This window comes from Neophocaena asiaeorientalis, unplaced genomic scaffold (assembly GCF_003031525.2).
Source record: "Neophocaena asiaeorientalis asiaeorientalis breed wild unplaced genomic scaffold, Neophocaena_asiaeorientalis_V1.1 scaffold75, whole genome shotgun sequence".
Lineage (NCBI taxonomy): Eukaryota > Metazoa > Chordata > Mammalia > Artiodactyla > Phocoenidae > Neophocaena > Neophocaena asiaeorientalis.
In genome coordinates, this window is record NW_020172719.1 from 967,998 (window position 1) to 986,194 (window position 18,197).

Consider the following 18,197-nt stretch of genomic DNA (forward strand, 5'->3'; position numbering starts at 1 on the left):
ACCCAGGTGCAGAACTTTTAAGTGCATAATGGTAGGAGAGATAGTCTATCAGTTACTCTTCAGGGTTGAAAGCAGATGTCCAGAGCTGGGCTTTAAAACCCCTAGTGTGGCTCTACAGTCCTACATTTTATTGCTTTACCTTTGGGAGAAAAAAAAATGGTGACCTCAAATAGTTATTTGATTTATTAAAGGTCAGGTTTTTTTCCTATTCAATTAATTCAACCCCAGGATTAGGCATGGTATTTGCAGCTGAGCAGTTCTTTTCATGTCTTCTTCACTTAGGACTAGCCTTCTGTCCGTGGCCTGGTGTAAGGAGGGTGATGAGTAAATATTTGTTGAATGAAAATATCAACAATATTGACTGTTGAACACACAAAGAAAATTACATAAGCCTGGCTAACCAGTAAGTGAAACAGTTTCACAAGTACTTTTCACGAATTTGATGAATTACACTAGTACTTAGATGCATTCTGTGTTATCTATTATTACTTATAAGGCACGAAGGATAAAAGTATAAAAGACCTGGCTCCCCGTGGTAAGGAATGCATAATCCAATAGGTGAAATGGAGTAACATGATGTAGGTGCTGAGGAAGAGGCTTGATCCCGGTAGGCTGATGTTTTCAAGAAAAGGTGAACTTGATCTCTAAGGCCCAGCATGACCTGGCCTTTGCTGACACGGACGCCCTAGCTCTGTGTCTTTCTTGACCTCCATGCTTCAGCCAGCCTGGTTTTCTTTCAGTCCACAAAGGCAGCATGCTGCTTCCTACCTCAGGCCTCTGCACAAACAGCTCCGCCCCGCTTGGTCTAGCTAGCTCCCACCCACGCTTCAGGACTCAGCTTCCTCAAGGAAGCCTGGTTTAGGTCAGGCCTACCTGTTAAACATTCTCACAGCAACTGAGCTCCTGCCTCGTGCACTTGTTACAAGTGTGACCGTTTAGGAAATTAGTTTATTGACCCCAGCTAGACTTGAAGTTCAATGCAAGGCAGTGGGAACTTCGTCTGCCTTGTTCCCCAGTCCCTAGCACACAGTAGGCCTTAAATAAATATGTGAGGAGTGAGTAAGTCATAGAATAACTGAACAAAGAAATAGGGGGAATTGCATTGGGTCATAGACCATGGCTAGGATTTGGGCAAGCAAAACTTTCAGGCAGAGCTCAGATTCAAAGCCAGGTCTGTCTGGGCCCAGAGGGGAGTTCACAGTACTCCCTGGTGATAGAATGAATAATTTTTCCTGACTGTGTGCACTGCCTCCCTCTAAGAGAATTATATGTCCATGCCCTTTGCCATACAACTTTGCAGGACCTCCCGCTAGGAAGGCAGGGTGTCCTGACCAGCCCCGTTGGCGTAGGGCCCGGCCCTGTGACCAGCTCTGGCAATGGAGATGGAGGACACGGCACAGTGCCATTTCTGAGGCGAGACTTTAACATGTACAGGCATGGTAAGCCTCACCGACCCCTTTACACTTCTACCTTCCACCATAAGAAGAGCAGGACAGCTGACTGTTGCTCCTGGAGTGTAGATTTTGAAATAATGACATACTGAGTAGACTGGAACCTGACTCGAAGCCTGAGTCCAGCCTAGCCTACAGCTAAGCTATGGCTAACCCGCAGCCATGAGCATGAAATAATGTTTATGATCGTAAGCCATTTCGATGTTGGGTGTATGTGATATGCAATATTGTCACAGCAGAAACCTAACTAAGATGCCTCCTCAATGATGGGGTGTACCATTCTTATCTCTTCTGGCATCCAGCACCTCACTGGGTACAGTGGGTGTTCAATCAATACTGTTGAATTAGACCCAATAAATGACATTCCTCTGGTACACTGATGAAATGGGTAAAACAGTCAAAGTTGCTTTTAAAGCAAAGACTGTTAAAATGAATGAATCTAATGCTGAGTGGCTAAACAGAGAAATTTTGAGAAAGCAGGTTTTTTATTTTTAGAGTCTCTTCAGGCACTTTAAGTACAAACAGATACTTCAGAGACACCTGATCTAACCTCTGTCACATAAACGGATTAAGCATGCCAGGTGCAGAATGTCTTTTGCTGGATGACCCCAAAAACACTGGCAAATTTCGAATCAAATGAGCCGAATGACTTGCCTCATTGTTTTTAAAATAAATGATGAAAGTCAAAAATAAGAAGCAGCTGGAATAAAAAGCTAAACATTAGCCAGATCTTTCTTCTGCAGACTTACATTCAATTTAATTTCATAAACCTGTACTAACTATCAAGTATTCTGGTGATGAGGAAAATAATATCCTACATCTGAGACACCATAAATCCCTTTGGAACAAGGCAGTATCTAAAAAGATTTGTACCCCAAATTCCTCAACTCAGATAATGCTTTGCAACTTATGAAACATTCTTTTCATGTACTCATTTTATTTTCGTAATAATGTATGAGAGTTTTGTTCTTGTAATCTCCATCTCTGAGATGAGGAAACAGAGGTTTGGCCGCATGATGAGGGCCTGGTAGTAAGAGACAGATGTCTGACTCCCTTTCACCAATACCACAGGGCCTCATTCCCCAAGACTTAAACACTGAAAAGATCCAGGAGAAAACCTCAGGCGTTCTCAAAGAGCATCCACGTACCACTCCGGGGAATATTTTCTGGAGCCGGTCTGCTGCAGCCAGGGCCTTGGGCTTACCACCCGCCAGGCAATCTTCAAATTCATACAGAGGCTGCCTCACAGGGTTGGAATAGGAGATCTTGGCATTGTCCACAAATGTGATGTGTCTGACGCCCCAACCCTGCATGGAAACAGGAGATCACGGTGTGTTTCTGATGAACATTTCACAGGGTGTCTCCCTTGAAATCCCTAAAAGGGGTTTTATTTTGGAGCAGCTTGGGAACCTCAAAATACAGGAAACTCCAGAAATTGAATTGTGCAAATTCAGTTTTTGACAGTGTCAATTTCCTTTAAAAGACAAAATAATTATACACACAGTGCCTGGCTTCCTACAGTAATGAGACTAAGAAATGTCATTGTGGGTCTGACTAATAATTCATTATTTTTGACAGTGGCACCAGAGGAAGCTTTGGGGGTGAGTCCCATAAGAACTGTCCCTGTTACTGTCTTAAAAGGATTAGCAAGAGCCACCCAATGTCCTTGCTTTCCCTGAATGAATAAGTAAGCATAAGTAACATCTCATCCTAAAATTCACTTAAAGCCTGAATTAGCTCCTCGTAAAAGTGACTTATAAGTTATTTCCAATTGTACAACATCATAGAAGATTTTGTACTTTTTCTCCAAGAGGCAAAGCCCTTATTAATATTCTGGAATGTAGGGGAAAATTCTACATTCTCAGAGATAGTTTTCATGATTTCATACACTTCAATTCCATCTCCTATAAAGTCTTATAGAACCACATGATTTTAAAATTAGATAGGCTCTTTAAAATCTTTAGTTCAATTACTTTATTTTACAGATACAGAAACTGAAGCCCAGAAAAGATAAGTGACTTATCTTAGGTCATAGATCTGGTTAATGGAGGGGAGGAAATGAGATCCTCAGAGTGGCAACCAAATGAAGGTGCGTACTTTCTGGGGTGGGATGGGGTATGTGTATTTCAGTAAACCATAAACAAGCACAGTGATGTAAGAGAAGCCCTGCCAGGATTGGCTGCAGAGTTAAGAGTCTGATCTCTGTCTTATTTCAATATCCTTCCATTAGGGACTTTGAAATTCAGTTAGTCTGATGATTCCAGGGGCACAGTCAACAACAACCCAAGATTCACTGTCGGGGTGGAGGATGATAGGCCAGAATCCACTCTTTTGAAAGCATAGTTTAAGTCAGCTGTTTGTTTTGAAGCCCACTGGTAACTTTGGTCTACCCACCCAGTTTTATAAGTGACTTTCACCAGGTAAGCAAACTACCATGGAGGGGGAATAAACATATGGAATACCCAAAACTCAGTGGTGCTTGGCTTGGGGATATTTATTTCGGGAGTATTTTTGCATTTTAAAGCAATGCTGAGTGGAGAGCAAGGAAGGCAGTCTGGGAACATGCTTGGCGGTGGGAAGAAAGCTACATAAATTACAAACATGCCACAGGTTAGTCACATGTATGTGGACTCTCACACTTAACTTTCAGTTTCCTGTAATGCTACACAGTTTAAATGGCTAATCTGTAAAGATTAAAGAAAATTACAATACTCAGTGCTGGTGAGGATGGGGTGATGAAAAAACTATTTTACCAATTGAGAATGTAAACTAATATAATTCTTCTGGAAAGCAATCTGGCAATAGGTTTCTAGAACTTTTTCAATGTTCATATCCTTTGACCTACTTCCAGCAATCTGTTTTAGGAAATGATCTAAAATACTGACAAAAATGCAATCACAAAGATGTTCTCTGTAACATAATTTAGAGTTGTAAAAAACTAGAAACAATGTTAATGTCTAACATTAGGGGAATGTCACAGTAAATCATGTTTCATCATACAAGAAGGCATACTCTACAGCCATTAAGAAAGCTTTTTAGGTATCCTTTTTAATGACATGAGAAAGTGTTTACAATGCTAATTGGTAAAAGCAAGGGGCATTTTTATATATCAAATAAGATTTTAAAATATACATTAAACAAACACTGAAAAGAAGTGAAAATGTAGTCGAAAAATGGGTCTTCTTTTCTTGCTTTACAACTCTTATACTCTACAAATTTTCTACAATGGGACTATAATGACTTTATAATTTTAAAAATGCTAAGAAAACTTAAGTACCTAATTCTGGAAGTTAGGAAAAGAATGAAATAAATTCCACAAAAATGGAGAAGGAAATGAATAAAGATACAAGTAGATATTAATGAATCTGGAAGCAAAACAAAACAAAAATTATGGAATAAAGAGATCAAGGATTTAGTTCTCTGGAAAGACTGATAAAATAGACAAGCTTCTCTGGCAAGTTTGAAAAAGAGAAAACACAATTACTCAACATTAGGAATAAGGAGAGATAAAAGAGAGGATAAGGCTTCCCTGGTGGTGCAGTGGTTGAGAGTCCACCTGCCGATGCAGGGGACACGGATTCGTGCCCCGGTCCGGGAAGATCCCACATGCCACGATGCGGCTGGGCCCGTGAGCCATGGCCGCTGAGCCTGCGCGTCCGGAGCCTGTGCTCCGCAACGGGAGAGGCCACAACAGTGAGAGGCCCGCGTATTTGGGTTCAAGCCCTGGTCCAGGAAGATCCCTCATGCCCTGGAGCAACTAAGCCCGTGTGCCACAACTACTGAGCCTGCACTGTAGAGCCCATGAGCCACAACTACTGAAGCCCGTGCGCCTAAAGCCCATTCTCCGCAACAAGGGAAGCCACCGCAGTGAGAAGCCCACGCACCACAACGAAGAGTAGCTCCCACTCGCTGCAACTAGAGAAAGCCTGCACGCAGCAACAAAGACCCAACACAGCCAAAGAAGAAACAGAGAAATAAAGAAGTGCATTTAAAAAAAATGAAATAAAATAAAAGATGGTAAGAGAATACCACATGTATTTTATATCAATTAATTTTCAAATTTAGATGAAATGGATGATTTTCTAGGAAAACAACATGACTAAACTGACTCAAAAGAGGTATAAAATCTAAAAAGGTCAATGACTATAGAAACATTTGTAAAAGTTCCCAAAGATTCCCTGCCCTCACTGCCAAGAGAATTCCAAAAGGCATCAGGCCCAGATGGATTTATAACTGAATTTTGCCAAACCATCAAGGAACTGATAAGTCATACACTTAAACTGTCCTGGAGCATAGAAAAAGGCAGAAAGTTTTATTTTATAAAAGTAGTATAACTCAGCTATAAGATATACGACACCACAAAGAAAAGGAAAAAACATTACTATAAACCAACTTGACTTATGAATGCGTATGTAAAACCTAGCAATAAAACATTACCAGTTGAATCCCATAGTATATTAGAAGAATAACATACCATGAACAAATAGGGTTTTTTCCAGGAATGCTCAACATTAGAATATAATTATCTTGATAGATATATTTGATAAAGCTTAGCAATCATTTCTGATGTAAACTCATAGTAAACTAGAAATAAAAATCTGCCTCCTCAATTTATAAAAGAGCATTAGCAGAAACCAATATCACATATCAAAATTAAAGGAAAAAAAAAGAAGTTCCCATTAAAAATCAGTAACAAAATGAGGATGCCAAATCTCACCATTATTCCTCAGCAAAACCATGGAGTCCTAGCCAGTCCTAGAAATAGGTATAAATGTTGGTGAGGAATACTTATCAACCTAGAAAATTGTAAAGAATCAAACAAAAAACTATTATAACTAAGAAAGTTTAGAAAGATGGCCAGATAGAATATCTTTCTTATATATCCCAGTAATAGTCGACTGGAAAATTTAGTGGGAAGAACATATCTTTAAAAGAAAAAAAAACAATTAAACATGTGAAAATAAACTAAATGAGGCATGTGTGAGACCTAAATAAAGAAAATGCTACAAAGATGATCTAAATAATTTAAGAGATATACAATGCTTCTGGAACTAAGGATCAATATTATAAAGACGTCAATCCTTCCCAATTTATCTATAAATTCATTGTAATTTGAGTTAAAGCTGTGAGTAATAATGCAGGAACAAATAAATGGAATGATAGAACAAGATAGAATCCAAAAGGAGACTCAGGTACATAAGGAGATTTAGTATTTGATTAAGGTGGGAAAATGATGATTTGTATTATTGAACGAATGCCATTCAATCAAATGACTATTCACTTTGTGGAAAAAAAGTTAGATATTTAACTCTCATCATAAAACAAAAATAAATTCCACATTGATAAAGATCTAAACATAAAAACAAGAGTTCTGTAAACCGTAAAGAAAAAGATTGACATATTTAATAACATCAAATTTTTAAAAACCTTTATGTGGCTAAAGATAAATTGAGAAAAATATTTGCATTATATTACAGAAAAAAGGTTAATATCCATTAAAAAAAGAACTCCTAGTCAATATATAAGAAACACAGCCCAAAGGACATAAATAGAAGAAATAAAATTCACGAAAGAAATAAAATTAAATACTAACCCTCACTAATTAAAGAAATGCAAAGTTAAAAGCTCTGTTATACATTCTAACACAGTAATTCTACTTCTAGGGCTTTTTTCCTAAAGAAATAGTTCCACAGACATGTAAAGATATAAGCATGTTCACTTCAACAGCATCTCTAAAAGAAAAATATGCTGAAATTGATTAAATAAATTGAGGACAAGACATATAATAAAATCCTACATATACATAATATGGAATACATAGAAAGAGAACCACAATTATTGTTATATTAAGTTAAAAATAAAAACGTGCTACAGACAGTATGCTATGATCCAGTTTTTGTAAATATAAATAAATAAATAAGTAAGAGCAAAGATGACAAATGTCTCTCTCTGCATTTGCACATGCCTACAAAAACTTCAGGGAAAGATGCTGTGTAATAATCTGTGAAGTCTGCTTAATTCTGGTAAGTGACTTGGGATGGGAGTGGAGGGAGAGTTCCTGTTTCTACCTTATAATAAAAGCATGTATTCCTTTTATACTTAAAGAGATACTGAGAAAAGAAAAAAGGGAGGGAGACAGGGAGGAAAAAGAGAAGGGAGGGAGGGAGAGAGAATAGGGGGAGTCTGGGAGAGAGAAGGCACTCAGGCGTAGTCGTTGCTTGGTATCCGTGGGGGACTGGTTCCAGGAGTCCCTGGGGATACCAAAATCCACAGATACTCAAGTCCCTTACATAAAATACAAGGCCCTCCATATCTTCGGATGCGAAACCCACAGGTATGGAAGGTGGACTGTATAGCGAAATAAGAAGAGAAGCCACAGCTTTAGAGGTAACATCTGACCCCCACAAACTTACCATCAATGTCCTGGCTACATTACAACCCAAGGTGCCAGCTCCGAGCAGCAGACACTTGACAGACACAACCTTGTCTAAGTCCAAAGTAGGGACCAATCTCCAACACATCAATTTGAGATTTAGATCCACTGATGACTCAGCTAACCTAGAAAATGACAGAATTATTTATTTATTTAGTCAGTCACTCATTTATGCCCCAATCTTGTCCTTTTTAGATAGAAAGTAGCTGTATGAGAAAATAAGAAACAAATACTATGGAAATTAGTATCGAAGGAAAAGTAAAACAAAGCTTGAGGGTGAGCGAGGAGGAGAAAGGTGACCACACAGAACACATGCCACCATTATCCCCTGCAATTGCACAGTGATGGGCCACCAATCTGATCCTGAGCTCCCAGCAGCCAAGGTGAAATGGGAAGCATGACCAGGTGTAGGAGTTACTGTGTCCAGGAATAAAAACATACCAGCCGCTTATGAGGAAAGATTTTCCTAACACTGAAAACAGAGAAATTTCTGTCTCCTCAATAAAGGGGGTACTTACATCATGCCTTCAATACAATACTGGTTTCTGTGAAATATTTCTTATAATGTCCTTCAGTGTAGGCTAATGGACAAAATCAAAGGGCAATGAATAAAGAACTAAAAGGTGGTGTAGGTACAGAGGTCTGAGAGTCTGAGCTTGAAGCAAGAACGAAATGTAGAATGTCTAGAGAAACGTCAATTGTGTGTCCTTCAGGATATCCATCATTAATATTAATTCTCACAACAAAACTTAAATCAAGAGGCAGCCAAGAGTGGATTAACACTCGTCATCAGTGTGAAGGCACCCCCGACTGAACTGGGCAATGCTCTTGGCCTGACAGAACCTGGTGTGCACCCTGGAGAAAACGGCTTCCAAAGTATACCTTTTAGGGTCCATACATTCGCTGAGGTTCACCATCCTTGGTCCCATGCCTCCTTTCTGGTTCTTTTCCCATCCAACCGCCTTGGGACAATCTTAAGGCAAATAAAACAGTAAGTTTAGGGAAGGAGGGAAAAATAAAAAGTAAGTCAAAGCAGCAAGCTGGCTCACGCATCCTTAAGCTTTCAGTTCACTTCTTTTTCAAGGAGGTTTGCAGGCCAGAATTTGCATCTACTCGCCTCAGTTGCCTCATTTTCCTGAGCCACTAGGAATCTTGCTTAGAGACCCTCAGACCCAAGCACTGCCTTCCCGCAGAAGGGCTTCAGAAACAGCCCTGGTCTCTGGCCCGAGTTGCCTTAACTTCTGTAGTTACTGGAAGTTGCCCCAAAAAAAGAATATATCTGGAGCTGGTCTAACCCTGTGAAGGGCTTTCTACCTTAGGAAGACAAGCCAGTGTGACTGCAGCACACCTTCTGCTGAGTTCCCACCTGGACCTGGACCTCTCCGTTGAGCGCACCCCTTCCGCTCTTCATCCTTATGTTACCCTTCCACCCAGCCTCTCAGTTCCATCACTGTGCCTACCTGTCTCCAGACCTCAGTCCAAGGAACTGCTCTTCTGTTAAGCTGCCCTCTCCTTTAAGCACATCCTTATCCATTCAGACTTTCCTCTCCTCTGACTTTTCCCTTTCCCGCTGACCTCTTTTAACCTCTGCATTGGGTGCCTCTGTAACTCCAATTCCAGCTGTTCTCAAAATTTGCTCCACGCAAAGCTCTGAGAGGATAAAGACTCCATGGCTGACGGGCTTGGGAAATGCTTCTGTACACCTACCTGTGTTCTCCCTCTGCCCCACCACCACCCAAACCTGGAGCATCACATCGCACATGAGGGGCATAAAGCTCTGAGAAACCTGCAGTAAAGGAGCCACTTTGTCTGATTTGGCTTTGAGCTTCCCAATCTTACCTGGCTCTCCATTATCTCCCTCAACTAGTAACACCAATTAAAATCTCACAGGACACATTCAGGGTAATGCTGCTCTATTCCACTGCTGCAAAATCCTCTTAAAAATCTCAACTGCTTTGCAGAATACTTCTGCTACCTCCTCACCTTAATGGAAACCTGGCTTCCTTGGTGGAAACCTGGCCTTGTAAATCCTGCTAATGGGGGCCACCCAGTCTTACACTCCCCACACCCTGGGACCTCAGTTGCTCTCCCCTCCTCACTGAATTCCCAAAATTCACAATGAAGCCTCAACTCCTTAGAAGGGAATTCACTCAGCCACCTACCCTTCCAGCATCACCTCCAATATGTGCTTGAAGTAACAGTCTCTGAAGGAACAGAAGCTCCTTGACTTAAGGTTAAGAGATACAGGACTATGGCAGGAATTTTACATTTGTCTCTAATTGTACACTGGTTTTCTCTGGACATTCTCCTACTTTTCTATTTCTATCAACACCTCTATTTTCCTTTCCTTGGGAACTTTTTTGCTTTCAACCTTTGTTTCTTAAGATAATACTGCCCAATATAATTATGGGCCCTAGAGTTGCTGACTTGCTTTACACAATTTTTTATTTCTGGGACAGGACGACCAATGGGAAACAAGGGGGTCAGTTATCTTCAAAAGCTACTTGGCTGAGGGTATCTTTCACAGCAAGGAGCCGAAAAACAAATGGCCCTTCCTGTTTTAACTCAGGTGCCCTGGTGCGGTCCGGTTTTACATCACAAAAAATTAAAACTGAAATAATAGATTTGAGTTCTTAAAGAGGCTAAGAACTCCAAAATCATTTTTCTGGGGAAAAAAAAGAGTTCAAACCAGTTACTAACTCATATTTTGTTTGATTTTCTTACTATTCTCATGTTAAATTTAAAAAGGGCTTCTCTAACACATGCACAGAAATTTGACAAGAAATTCAGAAACACAGTCTAGTACTATAATTAATAACTCCAGCCTCAGCTTTCTCCTGTTACAGATAAGAAATTATAAGACACACACAAAATGTCATTGCAAATTAAAACATCTCTGTACTCAAGATGTTACAGACATTTTAAGAAAATTAGATGTACTTTAAACTTACTGATAATTTTAAAAAATACTATAGGTGACCATAATATTTAGTCTATCATATCTGCTTCCATATTAGACATACCCCAAATTAATGAGAAAGTATTTTTTAGGGGAAAGTTAGGCCCTGTCTTCCCCTAGCTGGACAAAGAGGAGGAGCACAGCAAGGACAGGAAGTGAAAGGAGGGCTCTCCCACCCTCAGCAGTGTCTGCGGCTTCCCTCAGCCGGCTGCTCGAACACTCTGTATCAGCAAAGCAGAGTGAGCTTGCCTGCACCACCAAGAGCAGAAGACATAGGATATTCAAAACTGCATTTCTTATAACACTGTCATTGCAACTATGGGATGTCTTAGAAATATTAAATGACACTACCATACGAATATGTTCAGTTCACATTATGATACAGAATAACTTTACAAAGTTCTAGTTATTAAAAGGTTTAATTTACAGCTAAGAGGGAAAACATTAATTTACGTGAAAAAAGAGGAACATCTGCCTTTCTTAAACTAAATAATCTACACTCAATATCAAGTGTAAAGACTTGACAGCACTACAGCGCTACAGAAAACCTCTTTTTCGAATAGAATTGCACGGTGTTTCCTGGGTTTGCCAGCTTCACCAAGCATCAGTAATATATCACTGGGAGCAGGGAGTAAGAGTAATTCAGTGACTTTATCTTAAAAAATGGAAAGAAAAGTGCCTCCCCCAAAAGTTGGTTGGCAGGATTAAGTGAGTGACGTGTGGAAACAGCTGGTGGCCTGCCAGGTGGAGACCAGGCCGCATTACTGGTTAGTTCATGCTCACCTCATTCCCCTGGAGCTACCTTCCAGTGGCGGCTTAATGAAACAAAATCACATGGAAGCTATTTTAGAATGTGCCAGAAGAGGGTGCTAAATCAAATGTATTAAATATCTAAAGATGGCAGAGAGGCGATAGTTATTTTAAGGCTCTAAACTAACAAGTAAACAGCTTCCTCTTTTGCCTGATGAAGCAGAGATTTTAACACCCCTCACCCCCAAAACACACGCTCACATTAAGGCACATGATCCCCGGATTAAAGAAAGCAATGTTCCTTGGAACAATGCAGGTGCTGTATGGAGTAAATTAAACCATGTAGGTATGTACAAGTACTCTGGACAGCACGTAAGACATAGAAATCTGAGGGATCATCTTGGAAAGGGTTCTCGGCTTTGGGTAAGATAGGAAATTACCATAAATTATCACTTATTAAGCAACTATAATATGCCACCATTGTGTCTGTCTTTTACACAGGAGTCAGATTCCTCATAGGGGTACTCCATGAGGTGGGTATTATTACCTTTATTTTACTCCAATTTGGGTATGTTATTCTGTTTTTGTGATGTGTACATAAGTATAAATATATAAATAAATGCATGTATGTATATCTACACACACACACACACACACACACACACACACACACACATCTATATACGTAACATTATCTGTGAGCCCAAGTTCCCTAACTTATGGAACAGGGAGAATAGCTGACGCCTACCACACAGGATCAGATGAGGAATATTAAACGTGGAAGGAGAAATGGCACTTTTGCTGACTGGCTTACTATACGGAGAATAAGATCACACACAACTTTTTGTAACAAATAAATATGTAGGTGCTTTAATACTTCATTCTTCCTGTAAGAAGGGTAAGGAATAAAGACTTTATGTTAAGCAAAAACAAAAAATAGAGGGAAAAAGAATTCTCAGGACTGAAAAAACTGCCTGGAGGAAATATCCTGAGGACAATCTCTGCCTTTGTTCCGGTCTGAAGAGCAGAGCATGCCCTCTGTTCGAGGGAAGAGTTCCTAGGGGCAAAGAGGTAGGAGCTGTACTTTTTTCTACCTCCATTGCCATTGTGAAAGGATGAAAGAAAAGTTAAACCTAATTTGGTTTCTGGTAAATGCTAAGTATATGCATTCTCAAAGACCGGCAAGTTACCTGGGCTAAATGCCATTTCTGGAAGCTTCACTTCGAAGATGATGCTGTGGGTGACATCTCTCATCCCCTGCAGAGTGCGGTCCCGGAAGCAGAGGACTTCAACAGACTGGAAACTGCTACTCCTGATGTCCGGCCCAGATTTTTTTATTTTTATTTTTTTTAAGGAAGGAAAAGAAAGAGCTCACGTAAGAGCTTCGGCAAACCCAGGTGGAGAGGATTCAATTCATTGTAATTATGCCTCCCTGACACCCTCGGGGGATGACCTTAACCCCTGAGAGATTCTGAACATAACCACGCTGGCTTCCTTTGTCCAAGTGTTTAGAGGCTGAGCACTGAACTGACTATGATTTCTTTTTAGGTGAGCTTTATATAACAATTTCACATTGCACATAAATACTTCTGACAAATGAATATTAAATGCAGAAAAAAATTAAAAAGCTCACAAGATATTAAAAAGAAACTCCAAGACAAGCATGGGCTCCTCTGGTCCCCCTTCTCCCACCTGAACATACAGTCTATGAGACGGCAGCTCGGGCAGTGGTGAGGAAGCCCACAGCTCTACAGACTCACCACCAGGACAAGCAAGTATAACACTCTCCCTCTGCGGATGATCTGTAATCTAGCTATCTTTAGTGAACACTGTTATTTAAGTAAAGCAGACACAGAGGTAAATATCCAAATCCTAAATATAACGGAGCTTGTCTCATGCCCCCTCCCAGTCAATAACCAGCCCCTTCAAAAGTAACTCCTGCTCCAACTTTGAAGTCCAGACATGGGTTTTGCCTGTTTTGACCTTTACATACATGGAACCAGGGAGCACGTATTGTCTCAGGTCCAGCCTCTTTCACTCAACATTATGTTTTTTAAATTCATCCATGTTGATATGTGTATCAGTAGTTCATTCAGATTCACTACGGCATCGCATTCCATTGCAGTGAATATACTATTTATTGCCCATTTCATTGTTCAAGGACATCTGCGTTATTCCCAGTGTTTGGGCATTAAGAATAATGCTGCTATAAACATTCCTGTATATGTTTTGCGTGCATCTGAGTATGCATTTCTGTGCTTTATATACCCGAGAGGGAAACTGTTGAGCTATAGATACTTTTAACTTTGGTGGATACTGACAAACAGTTTTCCAGCAGTATTTGAGGGTTCCAATTCATCCACATCTTTGACTTGGTATTCTCATCTTTTTAAACTCATTCTGGTGAGTATGTAGTAGTATTTCATAATGGTATCTTATTATCTTTATTAATGAGTAGTATCTAGTTATACTTTATTTCCTTGATGATTAATGATGTTGAGCATCTTTTCAAACGTATATTACCCTCTGCTTTATTTAGTCTAAGGTTGGGAAAAAGGGCAGATGGTAGCAACAGGAAAATCCTATCTGAAGGTGACTCAGATAGCTGAAGGGAGGGCTAGAGAATTTCAGGATGGGGACCTCCAGCTGTTGGCCCTGCCCTACTCTAAAATATCTTTAGGGCTGTATGGTCAGAGTCTGAAGCTCCATAACAGACCTGCTTAGAGGCTCACCACTGATGGAAACTGGATCATGACTGATTTATTGATTTATTATCTGGTTTCTATGCCAGCAGTGAAAAAAATCCATTTGGGAAAACAAATATAGATATAGCTCGGCACAATGTCAAAAACATATAGACACAGACACAGACAGACACACAGACACACACACACACAGACACACACACACGTAAATACCATCTGTGGGCTGCTAGGACCAAAAAATTCCTCAAAGGCCATCCAGGGTACTGGGCTAAGTTACAGGGATCATATACACCAATAGTTATCTGTGAACAGAAAAGACTTTCTGAGTGAGGCAAGTATCATGTCAGATTCACAACACAAACACTGCTAATCCCTCCTCTTTCCTATTTATGCTGTTTTGCAAAAGCATCAACAATTAGACACTTGGTGAAGGGTTAGAGGGAAGAGAAGAAAGTCAAAGGACCTCACACCAGACAAGAGAACTTCTTGATGGCAGGGGCTGTCAAATTCTTCTCTGCACCCCGCTGTGCCTCACAATGGGCCTGGAAGAGAGTAGGAACTAGATACATTCTAGTTCCTAGAAGGAACTAGAAAGGAAGGAAGAAAGGAAGGAAGGAAGAAAGAAGGAAGGAAGAAAGACTGAAAGGAGAACCAGGAGGGAAGAAGGGCAGTCAATTGTCAGGGAGGGAGGAAGGGCAGTCAATTGTCAGGGCTCACACAGAGAAAATCCTCGCACAAAGAGACATCATCTGCGAAAACTGCTGATTTTCATGTAATGAGAAAATCAAAGAAGGGTCACTACCATTGTAAATCCATAGTGAGACCAAATTAAAAAGCCGGATGCCTTTGACATTGCTAACATATTATTTCCTCTCATTCCTTCCTCCTCCAGCTCCCCCAACCCTGATCTCCAACTGGAAAACTCAACTGAACTTCAAACACCATGCCTTCAGTGAAGACTGCCCCTGGTGGAGGTTGTCACGCTGTCCTCTCTGCTTCCATAGCCCTCTGTACGTTATACATAACATCTTTCACTTTTTCTGTCTCCTTCCTCTCAAAAGACAATGAGATCTTGATTTCTAAATACCATTCTCCTGCAAAAGGAATCAGGGCTCCATGGCTACGTGGCTAATTCTAGGGCTGCAGCAAGGAAAATACAAGATGAGCCTGAAGCACCTTCCACACCAGAAAGTAAGGAAGTGCTCAATAAACAGAAGGACAGGGGGCAGGCATGTCAAGTGGGCACCCGAGACACCTGAAAGAGCTCTCAATGGCCAAGGCTGGGACAATCTGATCAACAAAATACATAACGTGGTATTGGATTATAACTGATATAAATGATGAGTCCGTACTGATATAAATGATGAGATAAATAAATACGAAGGTGAAGGGACAAATCTTCCTTACAGAAGATTTCCAAACAACATATGTAGATACCTCCCCCCTCCAGGAGTAGAGCTGAATCGTTCTCCTCCTTGAGTGTGGGCTCGACTTAGTGACTCACTCCCAAAGGAAAAAAATAGTAGTTTTGCAGTGGAGAAAGCTGGCAAATTCTACCTTAAACAAGTGATCAAGTTTAACACCATCAGGGATGCCATGTGAGTATCAGGTAGCTTGGATATAATGATGACAAGGGCACTTCACCTTAGTGGTATTCTTTCCAAAAATAACCCCATCTAATATAACCCATCTAATCATAAGTAAACATCACACGAACCCAAATTAAGAGGCATTAGACCAAAATAACTGAACCAGTACTCTTCAAAACTGTCAAGGTCAAGGTCACTAAAAACAACAAAAGTCTGAGGAACTGCTGCAGACCACAGCTGATGAAGGAGACATGACAAGAGAATGCATCTGGGATTCTCCTGGGTGAGAAGGTGAGAGCATGGTCTAAGAGACATGTTCCTATGAGAAGCAAGAGAGCTCTGAGAATGAGGCCTCTAGCCTAGCGCTCCCTCTGAATGAAGATGCTGTCTCCCTGGAGGTCTTCTGGTCCAGCTGGCCACCGCCACCACGTGGGGCACCTTTTTATTTTGCTCCCCTCTATCGACTGTGACAGAGGGCATCTGCCAGGCATACTGCATGATTAAGTAATCACTACTTCAACTTCACATTTAAAAAACATTCACCGAAGGCATTTACCTCTCTGTTATCCAGCAGAGAAGAGAAGAGAAGAGAATGGCCTGATGCAGTGAAAAAAGCACTGGCTGGAGCGCCAGCGGGCATGCGTTCTAATCCTGCAGCTAACTGATTTTAAGACCTTGGGGAAGGTCTTCCCTCACCTGTAAAGTGAAGCAGTAAAATAATTTTACCTCAAAGGATTCCTTCTAGCTCCAGAATTATAGAGCTTTATAGACCATTAAAGAGAAAAAAAATCCTGTATAGCTTACAAAACAACACAGTCTCTATTAAGGCTCAATCTTACCAGGTGTCTAAAGGCTCTTCAAGTTTTATTTGGGAAGAACCCAGATAGTATGAATCCAGGAAATGCCATTCATATAGAGACACTGAGTTTCAGTTTTCAAGTATGACTCCATAAACCGAGGCTCTTATCAAATGTCCTGTCGCTTACTCGAATTTGACCTTCAGCAATTTACTTCACCTCTCTATGCCTTAATTTTCTCATCTAGAGGGTAACTCTCACAGGCACTTAGCACAGAGACTGGGAGCAAGATAAGCGCTCAACAGATGGTAACTGTAACCACAATATAAATGAACTCTATTGTGGAAGATTCACGGATGTCTTTGTTCAGCTCAGTCTATCACCCTTACACGGTTACCTACCTGCAGTTTCAAGGTTATCTTTTCTTAACCAGCAGAGAAAAAGGAGGCTAAGTTCTAGGTTATCAAATATTGTCTGGCTCTAGGTTTTACCATCTGCAATTGTAGAGCTGGGACAAAGTGATGTTTAAATTATATAAATTAGAATGTTACTTTAGATACAAGTGGATGCCTAATTTCAAAGAATGAGCATATTTCTGACACTAAATACAAAGGCAATGAGGCAGGAAGGTAATAAGAAAAAGAAATCTTTTTCGAGAAGACCAGGAATAAATTTCTTAGAGCAACCTGACCTAAAACGAGCTACAGAGAAGGAATGAACCACTAAAGAGAAATGTATCACTCACTGGTAAAGGGAGGTCAGCTTGAAAATGCCTTAAAGTAACTCTCCTACCCACATGAGGCATGCATGAGTACGCACCCGGACTGGAAAATGACAGAATCCATTTGACACTAGGCTGAATACCATTTAATTTTCCTTTGATGATTCAAAAGTGACTCCAATATCTTCAAGTGCTTTAGGAACCAAATCCGGAACCTCAATCATTGTAGGAATTAGTCCACACAAGGCTGGGTAAGCCAGTTTAACTATATGGGTAAACAGATTTTTTAAATGGCAGTCAGAAATAACCATTGGCTAGGAGATCTGGATTCTAGAACTGGCTTTGCCACAAATTCATTGTGTGAACTTGGGCAAATCTCTTCCTTTTACAATACATCAGCAGAAAGAAACAAAATGTCATTGCAAAAAAACCCTTTGTTTAGAAGGTTTATGAAATAAACACTCTTTTCTCCTCGGCTGAGGGCATACAATTCATTGAAGTTGTTCAGTAATGATCTGGCTGCAATCTACCCAGCAATTTGCTGAAAAAGTACAAAATGAGAAAGAAAAGAGGGCAAAATTGTCAACTTGAGTGTGTGGAGAAATTTCCACATTGTTGCAAAAAAACATGCTTATCTGACAAATGGCTGTCTACTACCCAAACACTCAATATAACGGGAAATGCACAAGGGAGATTATGTGTCTTAAAAGTATAGGGGAAAAGTTCAGATATCTAATGCACGGCGATGTCACAGATGGCTGCCATGATGCCGAGATCACTAAGAGAAGAAAG

At 40.4% G+C, this 18,197-nt stretch overlaps 1 protein-coding gene across 5 annotated transcripts in view; it reads right to left on the reverse strand.

Annotated features, from left to right (window-relative positions):
* Positions 1 to 18,197, reverse strand: part of ATG7 (autophagy related 7) — a 325,835-nt gene that overhangs the window by 179,100 nt on the left and 128,538 nt on the right. For all 5 annotated transcript variants that reach the window (XM_024740183.1, XM_024740184.1, XM_024740182.1 and 2 more), the window contains 5 exons: positions 14,512 to 14,600; positions 12,784 to 12,905; positions 8,767 to 8,857; positions 7,865 to 8,009; positions 2,600 to 2,758 (listed from right to left, as the gene is read on the reverse strand). In XM_024740183.1, the coding sequence (XP_024595951.1) occupies positions 2,600 to 2,758; positions 7,865 to 8,009; positions 8,767 to 8,857; positions 12,784 to 12,905; positions 14,512 to 14,600 (606 nt within the window). The remainder of the gene's footprint in view (positions 1 to 2,599; positions 2,759 to 7,864; positions 8,010 to 8,766; positions 8,858 to 12,783; positions 12,906 to 14,511; positions 14,601 to 18,197) is intronic.